This window comes from Bufo bufo, chromosome 4, assembly GCF_905171765.1.
Source record: "Bufo bufo chromosome 4, aBufBuf1.1, whole genome shotgun sequence".
Lineage (NCBI taxonomy): Eukaryota > Metazoa > Chordata > Amphibia > Anura > Bufonidae > Bufo > Bufo bufo.
The window spans coordinates 177,697,902-177,718,816 of NC_053392.1; the positions used below are offsets into that span (position 1 = coordinate 177,697,902).

General features: G+C 41.8%; 1 protein-coding gene across 1 annotated transcript in view; it reads left to right on the forward strand.

The window, feature by feature from the left end:
• The window catches only part of LOC121000025 (vomeronasal type-2 receptor 1-like), a 96,757-nt gene that overhangs the window by 47,735 nt on the left and 28,107 nt on the right, over positions 1–20,915 (forward strand). Inside the window, exons 2-4 of the mRNA XM_040431054.1 lie at positions 11,321–11,612; positions 13,337–14,200; positions 18,983–19,213. Coding sequence (XP_040286988.1) covers positions 11,355–11,612; positions 13,337–14,200; positions 18,983–19,213 — 1,353 coding nt within the window. The 5' untranslated portion in view covers positions 11,321–11,354. The remainder of the gene's footprint in view (positions 1–11,320; positions 11,613–13,336; positions 14,201–18,982; positions 19,214–20,915) is intronic.

Sequence of the window (20,915 nt, forward strand, 5' to 3'; positions counted from 1 at the left end):
TTTTTATTAAACTTTTTGTGGGAGGTGAAGTCATTTGCCATATAGCATACATTTTTAAAAAATATTTTAATAGTACAGGTTTTTGGATGCAGTGATGCCTATGATCTTTATTTTTTGATTGTTTATTTATACTTCAGTTTTGTTTGAATTATTATATTTGTAACATTTTTATTAAACTTTTTTAGGCCCCCAAGTGGACCCCCAACATGCAATAATTAGATTGCAATTTGTATAAAGTAATAGAATTTTATCCATTACAATATACAAAGATCGGTATATTCCAATACAGCACTGCCACCTGCAGGCTTGAATTGGAATATATCAGTAATAAGCCTAGAAGCCTAGTACAGGCTCTGGCTTATTACTGCAATAGAACGCCTTTCCTGATCTCAGCCAGGGGGAGGTGTTCCTACCCTGGAAGCACACGCTCCTGTGTTTCTGGCCTTTCAGATGCCGTCACATGATGGGTTAAATGCCTGCGATCATCATTACTGCCAATTGCAGACATTAGCCCCAGGTGTCTGCTGTGTGAAACAGCAGGCATTCGGTAGCTATGGTGCTCACTCCGCTCTGGAGCGGATGCCATCTTTAAAGACCTGACATCCACTGTACATGTAAAAGTCTTGGAAACCCCATTAAAGCAGATGAATTGGATAAACTAGACCATGACTAGTAGGCAATTTGGAACTGAAGGACTGGAGTTAAACCCCTTAGGGACCCATGACGTATCGGTACGGCATGGTTCCCGAGTCCGTAAGGACCCATGACATACCGGTACGTCATGTGTTGTTCCGATCACCGTCGCCCGGCGGGCGGTGATAGGAACAAGGTGCCTGCTCAAATCATTGAGCAGGCACCTCAGCTAAATGCGCGGGGGGGGGATCGTGTTGGCGTTCGCCGCAAACCGCAGGTCAATGTAGACCTGCGGTTTGCGGCTTTTACCTGGTGCGGCGGTGGTGCCATCGGGTCCCCATGGGGCTGTGGGGGGGACCCGATGGCATGGAAGGCAGCGCAATGCCTTCCTGAGGCATCTGCGCTGCCTTCCGGTGACAAGCCTGTGAGATCCAGCCCCCTGGATCTCACAGGCCGGAAGCTGTACGAGTAATACACACAGTATTGCTCATACAGCCAATGCATTCCAATACAGAAATATTGAAATGCATTGTAAAGGATTAGACCCCCAAAAGTTCAAGTCCCAAAGTGGGACAAAAAATAAAGTGAAAAAAAAGTTGAAAAAATAAAGTTTTCCCCCCAAAAATTTAAAGTTTCAAGTAAAAATAAACAAAAACATCATTTCCCCAAATAAAGTTAAAAAAAATTGGTAAAAAATAGGGGAAGTATACATATTAGGTATCGCCGCATCTGTATCGACTGGCTCTATAAACATATCACATGACCTAATCCCTCAGATGAACACAATAAAAACTGTGCTAAATAAACAATTTTTTGTCACCTTACTGTCACCGCCAGCTCTGTGAGAAGGTCTGGCAGACGTTCTTCTCTACCCGTTGTATGATGTTCTTTGTTTTGGTTTCACTTTCTCATCTCCTTTCCATCTCCCAGCTGTCACCTATTTGCACTGATTGTCTCCCTTTATATTCCCTCCCATACTGCCTCACTTTGCGGTTTATACTTCTTCCTGGATTGTGTTTACTGCTGGAGGCTGCCTCTCCTGATTCCTCAGATAAGTCTGTTTCCTTTATTTGTGTTTCTTGCTGGCTTGATTGTAGGTGACCCTGACTCTGTCCGTATTAAGTGCAGGGAGCCGGTGGTCGTGTCCCCTCACTATTATAGGGTTTTCAGGTGTCACATAGCATAAGGTACGAGGGCATGCAATCGTCTACCATAAAGATCTTTGCATGGGCATAGCAGTCAGGGAGAGCTCTAGGGGTTTTATAGGGCTCACCCATATGCTCCTTAGTTTGGGATCAAGCCAGTCGGATGTTTATTTATAAGTTCCAGCTTTCTGCAACACCATCCGTGACATTTAAATCACAAAAAGTACAACAGCAAGCGATCAAAAAGGCGTTTGCCCACCAAAATAGTAACAATCTAACCGTCACCTCATCCCGCAAAAAATGAGCCCCTACCTGAGACAATTGCCCAAAAAATAAAAAAACTATGGCTCAGAATATGGAGACACTAAATCATCATTTCTTTTGTTTAAAAAAAGCTGTTATTGTGTAAAACTTACATAAATAAATAAAAATGTATACATATTTGGTATTTCCGCATTTGTATCGACCAGCTCTATAAAAATATCACATGACCTAACCCCTCAGATGAACACCGAAAAGTGTAATAGCAAGCGATCAAAACAAAAAGTCATATGCACCCCAAAATAGTGCCAATCAAACTGTCATCTCATCCCACAAAAAATTAGACCCTACCTAAGATAATCGCCCAAAAATTGAAAAAACTATGGCTCTCAAAATATGGAGACACTAAAACATGTTTTCTTTTTTGTTTCAAAAATGATATTATTGTGTAAAACTTACATAAATAAAAAAAAACTATGCATATTAGGTATCGCCGCATCCGTATCGACCGGCTCTATAAAAATATCACATGATCTAACCCCTCAGATGAACACCGTAAAAATTTTTTCATAAAAACTGTGCTAAATAAACCATTTTTTGTCACCTTACATCACAAAAAGTGTAATAGCAAGCGATCAAAAAGTCACACGCACCCCAAAATAGTGCCAATAAAACCATCATCTCATCCTGCAAAAATCATACCCTACCCAAGGTAATCACCCAAAAACTGAAAAAATTATGGCTCTCAGACTATGGAAACACTAAAACATGATTTTTTTTGCTTCAAAAATGAAATCATTGTGTAAAACTTACATAAATAAATAAAAAGTATACATATTAGGTATCGCCGCATCCGTGACAACCATCCGTGATAAAAATATCACATGATCTAACCTGTCAGATGAATGTTGTAAATAACAAAAAATAAAAACGGTGCCAAAACAGCTATTTCTTATCTTGCCTCGCAAAAAGTGTAATATAGAGCAACCAAAAATTATATGTACCCTAAACTAGTACCAACAATACTGCCACCCTATCCCGTAGTTTCTAAAATGGGGCCACTTTTTTGGAGTTTCTACTCTAGGGGTGCATCAGGGGGGCTTCAAATGGGACATGGTGTCAAAAAAAACAGTCCAGCAAAATCTGCCTTCCAAAAAACATATGGCATTCCTTTCCTTCTGCGCCCTGCCGTGTGCCCGTACAGTAGTTTACGACCACATATGGGGTGTTTCTGTAAACTACAGGATCAGGGCCATAAATATTGAGTTTGGTTTGGCTGTTAACCCTTGCTTTGTAACTGGAAAAAAATTATTAAAATGGAAAATCTGCCAAAAAAGGGAAATTTTGAAATTGTATCTCTATTTTCCATTAATTCTTGTGGAACACCTAAATTGTTAACTAAATTTGTAAAATCAGTTTTGAATACCTTGAGGGGTGTAGTTTATAGAATGGGGTCATTTTTAAGTGGCTTCTATTATATAAGCCTCGCAAAGTGACTTCAGACCTGAACTGGTCCATAAAAATTGGGTTTTTGAAAATTTCAGAAAAATTTCAAGATTTGCTTCTAAACGTCTAAGCCTTGTAACATCCCCAAAAAATAAAATATCATTCCCAAAATGATCCAAACATGAAGTAGACATATGGGGAATGTAAAGTAATACCTATTTTTGGAGGTATTACTATGTATTATAGAAGTAGAGAAATTGAAACTTGGAAATTTGCAATTTTTTACAAATGTTTGGTAAATTTGGTATTTTTTTATAAATAAAAATGATTTTTTTTTACTTCATTTTACCAGTGTCATGAAGTACAATATGTGACGAAAAAACTGTCTCAGAATGGCCTGGATAAGTCAAAGCATTTTAAAATTATCACCACTTAAAGTGACACTGGTCAGATTTGCAAAAAATGGCCAAGTCCAGAAGGTGAAATACGGCCGAGTCCTTAAGGGGTTAAAGGTTTTTACTGTATGCAGAACTGACCACTAACAATTTTTTATTTGTTAGGTCGTTCTTTTATGACCTTTTATTTGGCTTTATAAGATTATATTTTTAGCAAATAATAAAAATTGCTTTTCAAGCATTATTATTGGCATATTGGACCAAAATTAATTCTAATGCCTATGCATTTTAGTTATGCATGATGTGAATGCTTATACTCTATATTTTTTTCACAAGTTATTTAAAGAGGTTTTCCTGGAATTGAATATTGATGGCTTATCCTCAGGATAGGTCACTGTTATCTGATCGGTGGGTGTCCCACTCCCAGAACCCCTGCCTATTGGCTGTTTGAAGAGGCTACTTTGTTGAACAGTACGGCCTCCTTACAGCATACCAAACACAGTGCCATATATTGTATAGTGGATGTGCTTAGTATTTCAGCTCAGGCCTCTTCACTTGAATGGGACTGGGCTAGAAATAGGCAATATAATCCAAAGTAGCTGTGTGAGGGCCTGTATTTTTTATGACCTTCTAATTTTCATTGGTATGTCTCCCTTTTTAAATCACTTTTTATTGAAGGTGCCTAACAGACTTCCGTAAATGGTATCCGAAGGCCATGGTAAGAGCTGTCATTTGTGCTGGTTCAGCTCCTGAGCCCACATTACTGTGCCATAAATATATAACATTTTGCGCAAATACCTTCCTTCTCAGGACATAAATGTGGGTAGGGATTATGGTCATAAACCAGTAATGCTGTGATAGGGCTTTATCTTTTAATATACTGTAGACAATTTAGAAGATAGCATTGGTGGAGTCCAGATTTTTGTAGATTGATATTTTTCCATTAACCATTTGTTGGGGCGCACCACCAAATAGGCAAGGTGAGGCAATTGCCTCAGGCGGCGCAACCCGGAGACAAATGGGGGTGGCAGCAGGGCCGTGGGAAATGAGCGCTTCCATTGTGGAAGCACTCATTTCTCTATATCCAACTGTATCACCGTGCTCAGGATGGCAATATAATTGAATTCTGTGCTCGGGCACAGGGGTGATGTCTAGTGCCTGTAGCCTCTCAGAGGCCGGCACAGGCAGCGCAATGACGTAATTATCAATGCGCTGCCTGAGCCGCGCAGTTTACAGCTCAGAAAAGAAGCCCGAATAGGCCTGCATTGCATCGTTGCCAGCCACATGGAGATAAGTTTTTAACCTTATTATTTTTGTATTTGGCATAACTCTGTTGGGCAACTATGGGTGGGGCATAGAAGAGCACTATAGGACATTATTTCTACTGGCAACACTAAATAGGTGCATTTTGTACTGACACACATAAGGGTGCATATTTTTGTACTGGCAGACATTATGAGGTGGACTATGGAGACATTAGCTCTACTGGGGGCACTGGCACACAGAAGAGGGCATTTTTTTGTAATGGCACACACTTTAAATATCCCCTTTTCCACCCAGGCAGCCCTTCTGAAACGAGCAACGGAGCATTTCATGCTCCGATGCTCTCGCTTGCCCTGAACTGTATTGTGCAGGGCAAGGACTCTTTTATTTACATTTTTACACTGCTAGGCGGAGGCTTAAGTCTAGCAGTTTTGCCAGTGACGTCACGTCAATAATCGGCAGGCTTTATCGCTGCCCTAGCCTGTTTTACAGGCTAAGTCAGTGCTAAAGCCCACCCATTAGTGCCAGTGATGTCTCCGGGAACACTGCAAAGGGGGGAAGCCTCCGCCTAGCAGAGACTCGGTACGTCACTGGATCTGCAAAAAAAACTGTTGCCCACATGTCACTGGATGTAGGAAGTATGTGGTACTGTATTACCCTGCATGTTTTGTAGCGTTTTGTATAATGTTTTCCAAGTATGTCTTTAACAGTAGGGTTGGAGGGAAGGGGTTAGATTGAGAATTTGGCATGGGCGGGGGACCGTTTCAGTTTTTGCCTCTGGCAGCAGAAATGCTAAGTGCACTCCTGCCATTTGTAGCCCTTTATAGAACTGGTGGAATATTGGAGGTATGGTTGGATGAGGCATATTGTTGGACATAAAATATTTTTAGGATAATGTATAGTATTCTAAGGAATTACATATAAGTCATTAAAGTGGGAATTTAACTATAACAAATCAAAAGCTATTCTTTATATCTATATCAATCTGCGTCACTATACTGCAGAAATATACAGAAAGGGACATACTTGTGCAAGTGGCAAAATCAAGCCCGATTCTTATTATCGGGCATAATAATTAAGTGTTCTTGCATGGCAAGACCACTTACTGTTATCTCACATATATGTTCTTATTATTATAGCCAAATTTACCACCCTAACTCCTCCCACAGTTTTTACACTACCTAGACAGTAATATACCGAAACGTGTAATTGTTCCCGATTGGTGTGCTATTACTTTGTGGAACATTTCGCCGAATGGTTCACAAAATATCAGCGTTTTTGTGGCGAAATTGGTCCTATAGGAATGAATGGCGGAATGTTCAAAACTAGAGTGGGAGCTGACAAAAGCTAGCGTGTGAGCTGAAAAATCAGGACATGATTTCTAAACTGCCACCACTCCCTCATTTCCAAGCCCACCTACACAAATCTTATATCAAAACGTTCAGCTATACCTGCTGACACAAAAAGCCATAGTCCTGATAGTTTTCACAATATGACCATTTGTTTGTAACTCACGCTGCCCATTGACATATATTGAAACTCCACTCTAGCCACCTGAAGGGCAATTTATAAACTGCGACTGTGCCTTCATTTTTCAGACACACACTATGCATTAAAATGTAGGTCTGCATCTTGTGATTCTCACAATATAAAGCTCTTTGCTGTAGGATTTATAATTTTTAAACTACAACCATTTGAAGATGGCAACCGCCAGTAAAGTGAGCAAGTTGGAGCAGTTTGTTTTTAACCGCTCTTCTCTGCCCTTGCTGTAGAGTGAGTTGCCATAGGAACCCAATTGTGTGAGCAGCCAGCAAAGTGACAAAAGCTAGAGTGTGAGCTGAAAAATCAGGACATGATTTCTAAGCTACCACCACTCCCTCATTTTCAAGCCCACCTACACAAATCGGCTGCAAATGTTTTTATAAATGTATGTTTTAATGTAACTGTGAAGCACTTTGGGCAACAACATTGCAATTAAATGTGCTATATAAATAAATAAAAGTTGAAATGCATTTCTCAATCTATCAAGCTTGCCATGTGCACTTTTTTAATTAGATCAATCAATTGGTTAGTGTAATGTTTACTATATTTACTCACTCCAAACACTCCATAAAGTTACTCTGCCCCACTCCATAAAGTTACTCTGCCCAGTCCAACCTTTCTACAGTTACTCCAGCCACTCCAAACACACAACAGTTACTCAAGCCACTCCACCCAGTTACTCCGCCTACTCCAGTTGTAGACTACAGGTGGAGGCAGTGGCGTAGCTAGAAATGACTGGGCCCCACAGCAAATTTTTGAATGGGGCCCCCCTCCCCTAGTAATTTTTTCGCAAACCCCTTCCTTTTATGCCGCCCCCATTCCTGTGCTAGTAAAAAGATCACTCTGTCAGACCAGGCCCGGCAGTTCCATCCATTTCCTACACTGTCTATACTCTCACTGTATATAATTTCATTGTGTAATACTGTTGAGGGGGCCCTGACAAAATCTTTTAGTCCTCCTCCTCCTGGATGGGCCCCTTCCGGGTCAGGACCCCAAAGCAGCCGCCTCCCCTGCTTCCCCTATAGCTACGCCCCTGGGTGGAGGCAAGAACACTTCACACAATTTCCCCAGAAATTGTAGCTTTTCTAGTTATTACTAAGTAATAATATCTAGTAGTGACACAAATAATAGTACTACTAAATAGAGGATGTTATAGTCCTAAAAAGAAAAGAGCAGAACATTTAATGTGTAGGACAATAAAAACATCAGTTAAGGTACATCACCTTATGGTGTTTTGCTAACAGGCACAATCCCTATGGAAACATGGATATGCCAACTGAGATCCAGACGAGGACTGTTGAAGCTGTGGCCAGACAAAAAAATAAAGAGATCGATAAAGACAGGATCCCCAATATGGCAGTGGCATCAAGGATGGCAGATTCTGAATGGTGTCTTCTAATTTAGGTAAACTAAGGTAAACAACAATGCGTTTCATAGGTGAACTGCCTTCCTCATCAGGCTACAACACCCAGGTCTGCTATCTCCAAAATTCCAAAATAGCAGATGTTAGTCACTGATGATTTAAGGGACCACAAATGTCTAGGGGTAGTTAAACTGGCAACACGAGAATGTACTGATGGTAACAGCCAAGGCTAATAAGGAAGACTGTTCCCTTTGACTTTCATACCCTGTGATGTTTAATGGTTCAAAGATGTCTTAGTTGAGGTTATTAATGTAATCGCGGGAAATAACGTAATGCAACTCCTTGGCCCTGTTTTTCACCATTATAACTATGTAGGTAAATATACAGTCACAGTCTAGTGCATGTTCCCTAGCTAGAAATGAGGATGTAAATCCATCTATATGCATGTGAAGCTATATGAATTAGCATATGGTGTATTTGTAAGCACAGATTGAGAGCGGGGATACACAACCTGCGACTCATGCCACATGTGGCTCGTGATACCATTCTGTGCAGCCCCCAACCATCTCATGACAGATATGCTTGTCTGTATCTGGTGGCTGCTCATATGTGTTGTCCATTATAGAGGAATGCTGCATGGTGCGGGAGAAGGGCCATATCGGGAACCCGCATGTGTTAGAATAATGGTGGTCTTCTGACCTCTGGGTGGCACTCCAGAAAGGAGTATATGGGGTAAAAAGGTGGCTATGTAGGTATGCAGCTATCTTCTTTGAAATATATGAGACTAGTGAAACTAGTTTCAACAACTCATAATAACTATGTTAGAGTAGCTTCCACTACTAAAAATGAAGTTGTCGAGGTTCAAGCAAATCATCGGCCGGGGGGCATCAAGCACACACAGAGTTGGTGTACAATAGAGTCCGGGTTTCCCCTTCCTCAGTGTTTATTTATACATAAAGTCACAAACACAAAGCCAATCAGATGTTTATGGTATAGGACACTGAGCCAATCAGATTATAGATAACAGGGCATGATAGCCTCATGTCAGGATAGAGCAGGTTATGGTGGAATGTGTGGACAGGGTCTGCCTAGCCTTAGCCCTTGGCAACCAAAACAAGTCTTGTAGCCCACCACCCCCATCACACACCTTATTTTGGAATGTCTTTAAGCAGTTTGGAAAAGTTTGTTTAAAGATAAGATAGAGTCGGTTACATTAACAATTACAATTCTGAGAAATGAATACATGCATAATCTCTTACTTTCTGGAGTGCAATCAGTGGAGAAGGTGACTCCCATTTTTCCTTTGGGAAGGGTAGTCCTGTAAGTGGAACTGACACCTATCAGACATTCAGTGTCTTATGAACACTGTGGGGAAGATTTATCAAACTGGTGTATGGTAAAACTGCCTTACTTGCCCATATCAACCACTCAGATTCCACCTTTTTTATTTTTCATAGCTCCTTTGGAAGATAAAAGGTGGAATTTAATTGGTTGCTATGGGAAATTAAGCCAGTTCTACCTTACACCAGTTTGATAAATATCCCCCTTTCTAAGTGCCCTGACAAGCACAGTACTAGCTACTGGGCAGGAGATGTTTCATAAAGACTTATGACATGCACAATAGACATCACAGGGAAGCAATTGACATGCACAGTGATGCCATCCTAGTTCTACTGATGTTTAGCGAATTGTACAATCAGGAAACACGCTCTAGACTAGGCATGCTCAACCTGCGGCCCTCCAGCTGTTGTAAAACTACAACTCCCAAAATGCCCTGCTGTGGGCTTACAGCTGTTCGGGCATGCTGAGAGTTGCACCTCCAGGAAGGTCCCAGTACACTTGGCTGAGAACCACGCTGGTGCAAGCACCAGCAGAACAGACAACAGAACTGGGACCCAGCCAAACACAGGACAAGGATCAGATGACAAGACAAACGGGAACCAGCACAGAAGCAGATGCCTGGACCCCAAGTGGAATGGAAGCATGGCGGTCACAGGCAGAGCTGCACACAGACTAGAGATCCTCCCTCCGGAGAACCCAGGGACCCTCTCACGAAGGCAGGACAAATACAGGATCAGAAGCAGTAAGTCACTGTAGGACAGACAAGAAACAGACTAGATCAGAAGCAGTAGGCACTGCCAGGCTGGACATAGGACAGGATCAGAAGCAGTTTAGCACTGCCAGGCTATCAGACGCAGTTAGAGCACTTCTAGGTTAGACATGGAACAGAGTGGATCCAGACAGAGAACAGGTACAGAAGAACAGGCAAGGCATGGACAAGGATAACAACATCATCACAGGACAGGTACAGAGAACAGACAAAGCAACAACAACAATGCAAACCAGGCAACACCACAAACAAGGGCAGATGGAAAAAAAAACTGGGTCAGCAGCAAGAGGTTACACCCAGTAAGGCACAAGATAGACTGACCTCAAGCCCTACAGCTCACAGATAGATATAGCTGGCGAAACAAGGGCACCTGATAAGCCACACCCAAACCCAGACCAGGGAATGTTAACCCCTCCAGAACCAGGATTAACAAGAAGCACAGAACATACAATCACAAGTGAATTCAAACTCAGTCCCTGTTCACACTCAAGGCCGCAGTCAGCACGCATTGCAGAACCAGCATGTATAGGAACACCCACAGCCAGTACACAAAGCGCATGCAGCCAGCCTGCACGGCACCAGAGACAGGAACCACAGATATGCCGACATGGAATCCACAAACACAGGCCACAGTTCACACACACACCACTGCAGCCAGCAGGCAGCCCCAAGCAACCAGCATACACAGGTGTCAGCCTGCAGCCAGTACACGAGAGGGCATGCAGCCAGCCTACACGGCAAAAACTGTCAGTGAACCTCACCGTGACAATGCATTGTACTTTTTGTAAGTGACTTCTGGACTTCTGATATGTTAACTAGCAATTATTTGAGGCACTGTATATTATTATGAAATATGTTTTATTTCAGTCATTTTTTAAATATGTGATTACGCACATAGCACTTTGTGTAACACCCTGTATGCTAATTTTGGATTATGATGGATCATATTTTTATTGTATATTTTATTAATTTAATAATTGCATAATTAGGATATGATGTAAGAGCTTCCTATTTATATTTGACTCTATACCCTCTGTATCTGCTTGAGACAGACTCAATGTTTAAGCTGAAACATCGTGCCCGTTTGGAATCCTGGTGTTGTAATTTCATCTTTTTGCATGTGTAGATAAATGTAGATATAATATATTCTCTTTATATGCAGGTTTAATTTTCGGGCTTTGCGATGGACCCGAGCGATGATGTTTGCTATTGATGAAATAAATAAACGCAAAGACATTCTACCAAGAATTACCTTGGGTTACCAGATTTTTGATACATGCTTCACTATCTCCAAATCTGTTGAAGCCACCTTAACATTTCTTACTGGACAGAATGAAACCCATCCAAACTTCCGCTGCAGTGCAGGAGCACCACTGGCAGCTGTTATCGGAGCTGGAGGATCAGCCTTGTCCATTGCCACTGCCAGAATACTGGGGCTCTATTATTTTCCACAGGTAAATTTTACTATTTATTTTTAGATATATTCTATTATTATTATATTAAAGTACATTTGACATCACAGTTAAGGAGTTGTCTGAAATTACAAAAAGGCTGTGGTGCTATTCATCTAGAAATAGCACCTGCCTATACCATGGGCTATGTCAGGTATTGTAGCTCGGATCTATTTCCTCAACTGTTACTTAAATTCACCCCTAGACCTCCGACGCATATGTATGGCAGAAGTTTAGAAGCTGAGGTGGCACCTTTGCTGTCAGATGCCTACTGTTTTTCACAGAAGACACCCAGAAGCAATGTCCCTGATTGGCAATAATGCCGATTTTGGACATTAAGGCTAGATCTACACGACGACATTTGTCGCGCGACAATAAGTCGCGCGACAGATAGGGCGCAACATTTGTCGCGCAACATTTTGTTGCACCAATGTTGCGCGACAATTTTTATAATGGCAGTCTATGGTGTCGCACTGCAACATGCGACATGCTGCGACTGCGACGCAACAGTCGCAGAAAAATCCATCTCGAATGGATTTTCTGCGACTGTTGCGTCGCAGTCGCAGCATGTTGCATGTTGCAGTGCGACACCATAGACTGCCATTATAAAAATTGTCGCGCGACATTGGTGCAACAAAATGTCGCGCGACAAATGTCGTCGTGTAGACCTAGCCTTAACCCTTCAGATGCTGTGATCAATTACATCCACTGAATCTGAGCGGTCTTTCCCTGGGAGCACTCTGCTCCTAGGGCCTGAATGGCTCCCCTGCACTGAGATCAAGGGAGCCATTTGGTTGCTGTGGTAACCTCTGGCTTTCTGAATTCCTCGAGTCCTCTCACAGCGATGTTCCTGTGGAGCCCTACCTATGTAAGAGACTATATTCTATACAGGGGAGAAGGAGTTAACAAGAGTTAATTGCAGTTCATCCTGGGAAATGCAAGTGCTTTGTTGTCTCATGTGACTTGCTGCTGCCCATCCACTGAAAGAGAAGAAAGTCTTCCACATATGTGAGTAAAAGAGAGGTTTAAATTTGTGGAATAATCCCTTTAAGATAATCCCTAGCTCAGTATCTTATGAATAACCCAGTATTTGAACCCAACCAAACAGTGAGCCCATACCTTTACTTGACCTTCCATAGGGCGCTTTTGGTGAAGTCTTGGGGAAAAGAACCCCTCTCTGGTTATGTAGCACTGTTCCTTAGATTTCTTACATGCCTAAAAGCATTTTCATGTATATTACACAATAAAATTCCATTAATGTAACTCTCCATTGATGTAAATTATTATATCATTGTAGGGTGGAAAAAGGCATAATGAAGGATGGACTGACCATTTAGGTATTAGAGGAGTCCTCCAGGGTCCATGGCCTGATTGGGACCATAGTCTAGATTTATTAAAAGTGCAGAGTCAAAACAGAAAATACGGTATAAATGCCTAACATTTGTGATAATAGAAATTAAGGGTAACTTACTGTAACCGTTGCCCAACAAGTTTTTCCTCTACCACTAACCTTATGAAAGGTTTTATAGATTTGGAGATTTGTTGAATATCCAGTTAATTACTGCAATTTACTACCTAGATATATTTATTTTTAAGAAATGATTTTTAAATATCCATTTAATTATATGAATGTATAAGGGTTAGCATGTAAAACAGCTAGGTTGCTTATTTTTGAGACATTCATAGACATTTTGTAAAGAACATGTGTTTATCCCTTTAATTTACAGGTGGGATATGCATCTTCTTGCTCAGTTCTCAGTGACAAGTTTCAGTTTCCATCTTTTCTCCGCACAATACCTAGCGATCAATCCCAGTCCAAAGGCTTTGCTGACCTAGTCACATATTTTGGTTGGACATGGGTTGGGACAATTGCAGCAGATGATGACTATGGGAAATATGGCATAAAGGTCTTCAAAGAGGAGGTTGAAAAAAATGGAGTATGCATTGCTTTCTCTGAAACACTGCCAAGGATCTATAACAAAGAAAGTATAGATGCCATTGTGGAGACAATACGTGGGTCAACAGCCAATGTCATTGTCATCTTTTCATCTGACATTGACCTTAGTCCATTAATGGAAGCTCTGGCAGCTACTAATATTACTGGTAAAACCTATTTATCCAGTGAAGCCTGGACGACATCAGCACTAATAGCTAAGCCACAATACTTCTCATTCCTCGGAGGAACCATTGGTTTTGCTATCCGTAGAGCAGAAATACCAGGCTTTGAGCAATTCCTCCTTGACATTCATCCAGAGCATGGGACTGATGATCTGGTATATGAGTTCTGGGAGGAAGCCTTCAATTGTACCTGGCCCACACAAAGAGCAGCATTTTATACTAATATAAGCATAGAAGCAATTGTGGCAGGACGGAAAAGGAATATATCTCCTCGCCTCTGCACTGGAAAAGAACAATTTAAAGATATATTAAATACATACACTGATGTGTCTGAACTTCGCATCACTTACAGTGTATACAAAGCTGTTTACACAATTGCACATGCTCTCCATGATTTAGACATATGTGTGCCAGGGCGTGGGCCTTTTCCAGCTGCTTCTTGTGCAAATTTGCTTGATTTTGAGCCATGGCAAGTAAGTATTTGTCTTACCTATGCATTGTGAATGTGCATAATAAACATAAACATATAGATTTATAATGTATGGTATATTTAACTGGGACTGTTACACTTCAGTTTAATTAAAGCCATGTCCATATACTTGTACATATACAATGCTTTTGGAAAGTCTTCAGACATTTTATTTTGAGTCCTTGTGCTAAAATAATAATAATAATAATAATAATAATAATTTTCCCAATTTGGCACTCAATAGCATAATGGGAAAAGTGAACACAGAATTTTAGAAATGTTTGCTCTGGGGCCCTCCCATTTCCAATTTTTGAGATGTTTTTACACCTCGATTGGAGTCCACCTGTGGTAAATTCAATTGACTGAGGGGTCAAAGGGCTATGGTAAGAGAGGTGATCGAGAACCCAATGGTCTCTCTGGCTGAGCTCTATAGATCCTGTGTGCAGATGGGAGGATCTTCCAGAAGGTCCACCATCACTGCAGCATTCCCCCAATCTGGTCTTTATGGCCCATGAAAGTTTGAAAAAAAGTGCATAAAGGACCCTCAGACTGTGATAAACAAGATTCTCTGGTCTGTTGAAACCAAGATTAAACTTTTTGGCCTCAATTCTAAGCGTAATGTTTGGAGGAAACCAGGCACTCCCCAAAACCATTCCTACAGTGGTGGCAGCATCATGCTGTGGGGGCGGTTTTAATGGCTGGGACAGAGAGATTGTTCAGAGTTGAGGGAAAGCTAAATGGAATCGAGTATAGAGATATTGTTAATAAAAATCTGATGCAGAGTGCTCTGGACCTCATACTGGGCCGAAGGTGTACCTTCTGCAGTCATCCCATGAGGAGTCGGAGCAAATGATGGGAGTGGTAGTGGCTCTGGCGGTCACAGGCAATCACGGAAGCTGTCTTCACACTGTTGCTCCCATTCTTCTCTCGGGGCACACCCTGATTCTAGGGCTCCTTCCTGATGGTTGATAGGGTGTCCTTGATCTTAGGTGTTTAGATGGGTGCAAGACAAGGCATGTAAAGTGCAATGGCCAGCGTATGATATAGTCAGAAAACCAGGACAGAGTTAGAATAATATACATCTCTCTTTACTGTAGTAGAAAACATGGGAGTTACAGTACATCTAACTATAGCAAAACACAGTTCCAACTGTTCACAATGATATTCTCTCGCAGATAGCGATGTATGGATTTAGGCAAAGATGCGAGTTATGGCCCCCTTACCTTTCTATCTTGCTAAAGACCGTCTCAGTAGAATCTATGGCTGGCAACAGTACTTTGGCAATAATGGCTGTAATGTCCACTGCCAAATATTTGAAGGCATGTCTGGCCAGGATGTGTCCAAGTGTTAAAAGTTTCTTAATGGTGGCTCTCACTTGCATCAAAGTATCATTTTCTGTATTAGCAGATTACCTTGCTGACTCCTATGCTTGGCCATGCAGATTACAAATTATCAAATTATCTCCTTTATCTTTCTCTCCTTTTCTTTCTGCCTAGTCTCTGTTGCATTCTTGGGCCTGGGAAGAGGGAGCAATGGACTTTGCTTCATTGATCTCGGAACTGTCCCTAGATCTGACTAGAGCTATGGGGTAGAGCCAGCCATAACCTAGCACCCTGCAAAGGCTGAGCCAGAATTGTTAAACATGGTTGTGACATCCTTACATGGCAATATTGGTTGTAATACATGACATAGCAATACAATACATCATATTTAATAAAATGACATTAAAGAACAAGCCATTTGCAAATACTGTACCCCCTGCTCTGGGATACTGCACTTCCAACACGTGGTCCATCCTGAGTCCTGACTTGAACCCAATCGAATATCTTTGGAGAAATCTGAAAATGGCTGTCCACAGATGGTCCTCATCCAACCTGCAGAGAAGGATGGCAAAAAATCCCCAAATCCAGATGTACAAACCTTGTGGAATCATACCCAAGGAGACTGGAGGCTATAATCGCTACCAAAGATGCTTTAAGTAAGCCCTGAGTAAAGGGTCTGAATACTTCTGTCAATGCAATCATTTAGTTTTTCCTTTTCAATAAATTAGCAAAGATTTCTAACATTCTGTTTTCACTTTATCGGGTATTGAGTTCAGAAGGATGGGGAAAAATTTTAACTCTTTTTATTTTAGCACAAGGCTCCAACATAACAAAATGTGAAAAAAATTAAAAGGTATGAAGACCTTCTGTCATATTTCTGACGCAGATTGTGGCTCAAAGTTTATTTACGCCATAATCAGCGACTTTGCCCTGCTCACAGGAGGTCTAAAAAAGTGTTTGAGGTGTGGGCGTGGCAGAGGACGGGCCGACAGGTTCTCATTCATAATTTTCTATGCCTGTTTTAGGTGTAGAAAATGGTCTAAATGTAAGACAGCAAGGTTTACATTTGGACTGGCACTAGATACGCCAAAGTAATGTAGAGGCTGGCACCTCTTCATAACTTCGGCAAATCTACCGCCAGATATAGGGGTTATTAAACACCGGTCTTAATAAATGACCTCCTATATGTTTAAATACTGAAGTGAATGTGAGACGAATAAAGCTGATTTTTCAAGTTTTTGATCAGTATAAACTCCCTTTAGCGAGCATTCCAAATACAGAGAAAAACTGTAAAAACTACAAGTTGCCAAGAGTATCAGCTTTGTAGCAGTAAGGAGTGTTGGACCTAAAGGGCAGAACACAAAGGAGTAAGTTAAAGGAGAACTGTCATATATTTTTTTTATTTGCTAGTTTATTAGAGCTAGGCATGTATACCTGAGTTAGTCTGTCAATAATTGTCAAAAGATCAGTAATTACCTTATAATAACAGCTTTCATTAATGTCCTCTGTCCCTTTCCACTGCTCCCTTAAAGGGCTTCTGTCACCCCCAAAACACTTTTTTTTTTGGGCTTGTTAAAATCCTTATTTAACGACTATTCCCTATATAGGGCTCTTACCTTTGTCTGTGGCTTCGTTTCCTTAAAAATCTTTTAAAATATGCAAATCACTTCACTACCAGCAAGTAGGACGTCTACTTGCTGCTAGCTGCCGCAAAAAAACACCCCCTTCTCCTGTTGATTTACAGGGCCAGCGAGCGCTCTCCTCCTCCGGCTGGCCCTGTCAGCATTTCAAATCCCGCGCCTGTCTTCATTCGGCGCAGGTGCTCTGAGAGAAGGAGGCTCGCCTCCTCAGCACTCCCTCAGTGCGCCTGCGCCGATGACGTCACCGAAAGAGAAGACGTCATCGGCGCAGGCACACTGAGGGAGTGCTGAGGAGGCGAGCCTCCTTCTCTCAGAACACCTGCGCCGAATGAAGACAGGCGCGGGATTTGAAATGCTGACAGGGCCAGCCGGAGGAGGAGATCGCGGCTGGCCCTGTCAATCAAGAGGAGGAGGGGGCGGGTTTTTGCAGCGGCTACCAGCAAGTAGACGCCCTACTTGCTGGTAGTGAAGTGATTTGCATATTTTAAAAGATCGATTTTTAAGGAAACGAAGCCACAGACAAAGGTAAGAGCCCTATATAGGGAATAGTCGTTAAATAAGGATTTTAACAAGCCCAAAAAAAATAAAATGTGTTTTGGGGATGACAGAAGCCCTTTAAAAGACAGTTGCTATGGCTCATCTGTCTCTGGCTAAGAAGACAGAGGGACGGTCCTTCACACTGCATGCCTGCATTAGGCTTCAGAGTGAGGAGGCGTGTCTCTCAGTAATCCAATCTGATTGGCTGGCAGGAGCTACTGGCTACAGCAAGTTTGTATGGTAAGTGAGGGAAAGCAGTTTTGGCAGTGGTGTGCATAGAGAAGTAAGGGCCCCATAGCAAGGATCAAACCAGGCCCCCCACACAGACAGAAGGGAGTCTGCCTAAACCTGTTTCAATGACCCTTGGGCCATTTTTCCACTGCCTCATTTGCTAAAAGTTGTTCCTTTACAGGGTAGAGTCCTGACCAAGTTTTCACTTCCAGTAGAAGAGGGGATGATCCCAACTAAGGCCTCATTCACACATACGTGGCTTTTCATGGACCACGGTCCGTGTAAACCCATCCTGCTGAGTGCAGGAGCGCACGGGGTCATTGGTTGCTATGACACCGTGCGCTTTGTGCCGCCGCTGTACAGTAATACACTTGTATGATCTATAAGAGTGTACTACTGTACAGCGGCGGCACGAAGCGCACGGAGTCATAGCAACCAATGATGCCGTGCGCTCCTGCACTCAGCAAATCCACGTATGCTTGAATGAGGCCTAAGACTGGGCCCCCTCTTGCCCTGGACTCTATAGCAGTCGCATGGTCTGCCGCTATGGTCGTTAAGCCCCTGGTTTTGCCCTCAGAGAACTGGCAGAGGAGCCATCTTGAGAACGTCCTTATATTGTAAATGTTTAAACAGCCGTAACAAAGTGAAAAACTCATGGAAAACAGTGGTATGTGAAGAAACTAAAGATTGCTTTATGTATAATGCTGCTGCAGCAGTAACATATGCTAAAATAGATTTTTTTCTTTATGAAAACATGACAGGTACCCTTTAAGAAGAAGCATGTTATTAATCTAGACTTGACAATGTCTCCTGGCCCTACACATGTGGTTTTATGCATTCCACTGTTGATGTACCAACTGCATATTGTAGCTTTTGGGGATATGATCAAATGTCTGAGATAGGAATACTCCGTTGAGTCATATTCTGTTGATTTGTCATAAATGCTTCTTTAATCAGTCTTTGCATTTTCAAACCTAGAAACATATGTAGATTTACATTTAGGAGACGGGTTGTTCTTGTGCTATATTAGTATGATTTCTTTATATTTTCCGACAGCTTATGTACTATTTGAAGAATACGAAATTCACACTTGACACTAAAGAATACATGAAGTTTGATGATTCAGGTGATGTAGACGGATATTATGACATTTTAAATTGGCAGTGGCATGACAATCAGACACTATCTTTTGTACAAATGGGACATTATAAAGTAACTGGAGGAGGAGCAAGTGTTGAACTTAAAATAGACAACAGCTCAATATTCTGGAACACCCCAAACAGACTGGTAGGTACTACTATACTACTTAAACAATATACTACTTATTACAATACACCCATGAGGAGGAAATCATGGTATATATCATGGAATATAGTGCTAATTTCAGATACAACACATATAGGCTAAATAAACAATAAGTAACAGAATCTAGGAAGCAGCATTAAAAGTTCCCAGAGGACTCATGGAAAAAGACCGCTTTACTACCAGTGCCATACATGTATGGCAGAAGTAGTCACTTTAAATATGGCACCCGCGCTATAACCGCCAAGTATCTGAGCTAATGTCTGCGATCAGTGATAACGCTGATCACAAACATTTGTCCCCTCAGGTGCCACAGTCAGTTGTGACCACGGCATCTAAGTGATGAAAATACAGGAGCCAGTAACAGCATCCCCTCTTTGAGATCGGGGAACCTTGTAATAAAAGGCTGAAGCCTGCTGGAGACTACGATGCCTATCACAGAAATATTCCAATACAGGCCTGCAGGTGACAGCACTGCATTGGAATATACTGAATAGTTTTTTCTTTAATAGATCAAAATCCATTAGTAAATAGAAATGGCAATCTAATCATTGCTTGTTATAGTCAGTGTAGAAAATATAAAAATTCTAATCACTCCCCTTTCCCCATATTTAAAATAAAAATAAATAATCAATAATAAAAAAATAAATAGGAATTGTCGACACAAAATAGAATCGACAAACTACAGATCATCTGACAAAAAATAAGCCCTTGCACAGCTCCCTGGACATATCTGTAAAAAAGTTATGAGATTCAGAAAATGGTGATGAAAAGAAAAAAAGAATCTACACCTTGGGGGTCATTTTTTTATGATTGCATATACTTATTTTTTATGATTGCATTTACTCATTTTGGGCTAAATATGATATTTTTTCAGTTGGTCTTTATTAAAAATATGCAGCCGTTCCGTTAAAGAGGCTCTGTCACCTGATTCCAGCATACCCTAATAGTCATATAGTCAGGTAGGGCTCTTAACACTGAAAAAAACCAATACTTTTTATTCCCTTCTCTGAGGTCCGTTTTAGCTGTAAAAGCAATTTTTATAAATATTTAAATGAGCAACTAGAGCACTCGGAGGCTGGGTTATGCCTTCCGAGCACTGCTTCTGCCACACACCCAGAAATGATACCGCCGCCCTGCATGTTCTAATAACGCCCCCAATGCATTTGACTGGCAACGCTAGACTCACTGGTCTAGCGCTGAGATCCCGCGCGTGTGCACTCGCATGTATGACGGCGCATGGGCACTCAACTGTTCCCACTCTTCTGGGCAAGTCCTTGTCTTCTAGTGTGCATGCACCGCCACTTCTGGGTGCAGTGACGTGATGGCACGTACCCTACCTGGCTATATGACTATTAGGGTATGCTGGAACCAGGTGACAGAGCATCTAAGGTTAAGAGGGTTTTCCAGTATTTTTAAACGGATGACCTATCCTCCTGTGAGTGCTGCTGCCTTCTCGCAGCTTACAAAACAGTGCCATACATTGTATAGTGGCTGTGCTTGGTGTCGCACTCAGCCCCACTCACTTGAGCTGCTCCTAGGCTACGTGACATCTGAACGTGTCATCACTCGGCCAAAGAAAAGCTGGGAGAAGGCTACAGCGCTCACAGGAGCGCCACTGCCTTCTAAAACAGCTGATTGGCGGGGGTCCCAGGTGTTGGACCCCAACAGATCAGGTACGGATTAT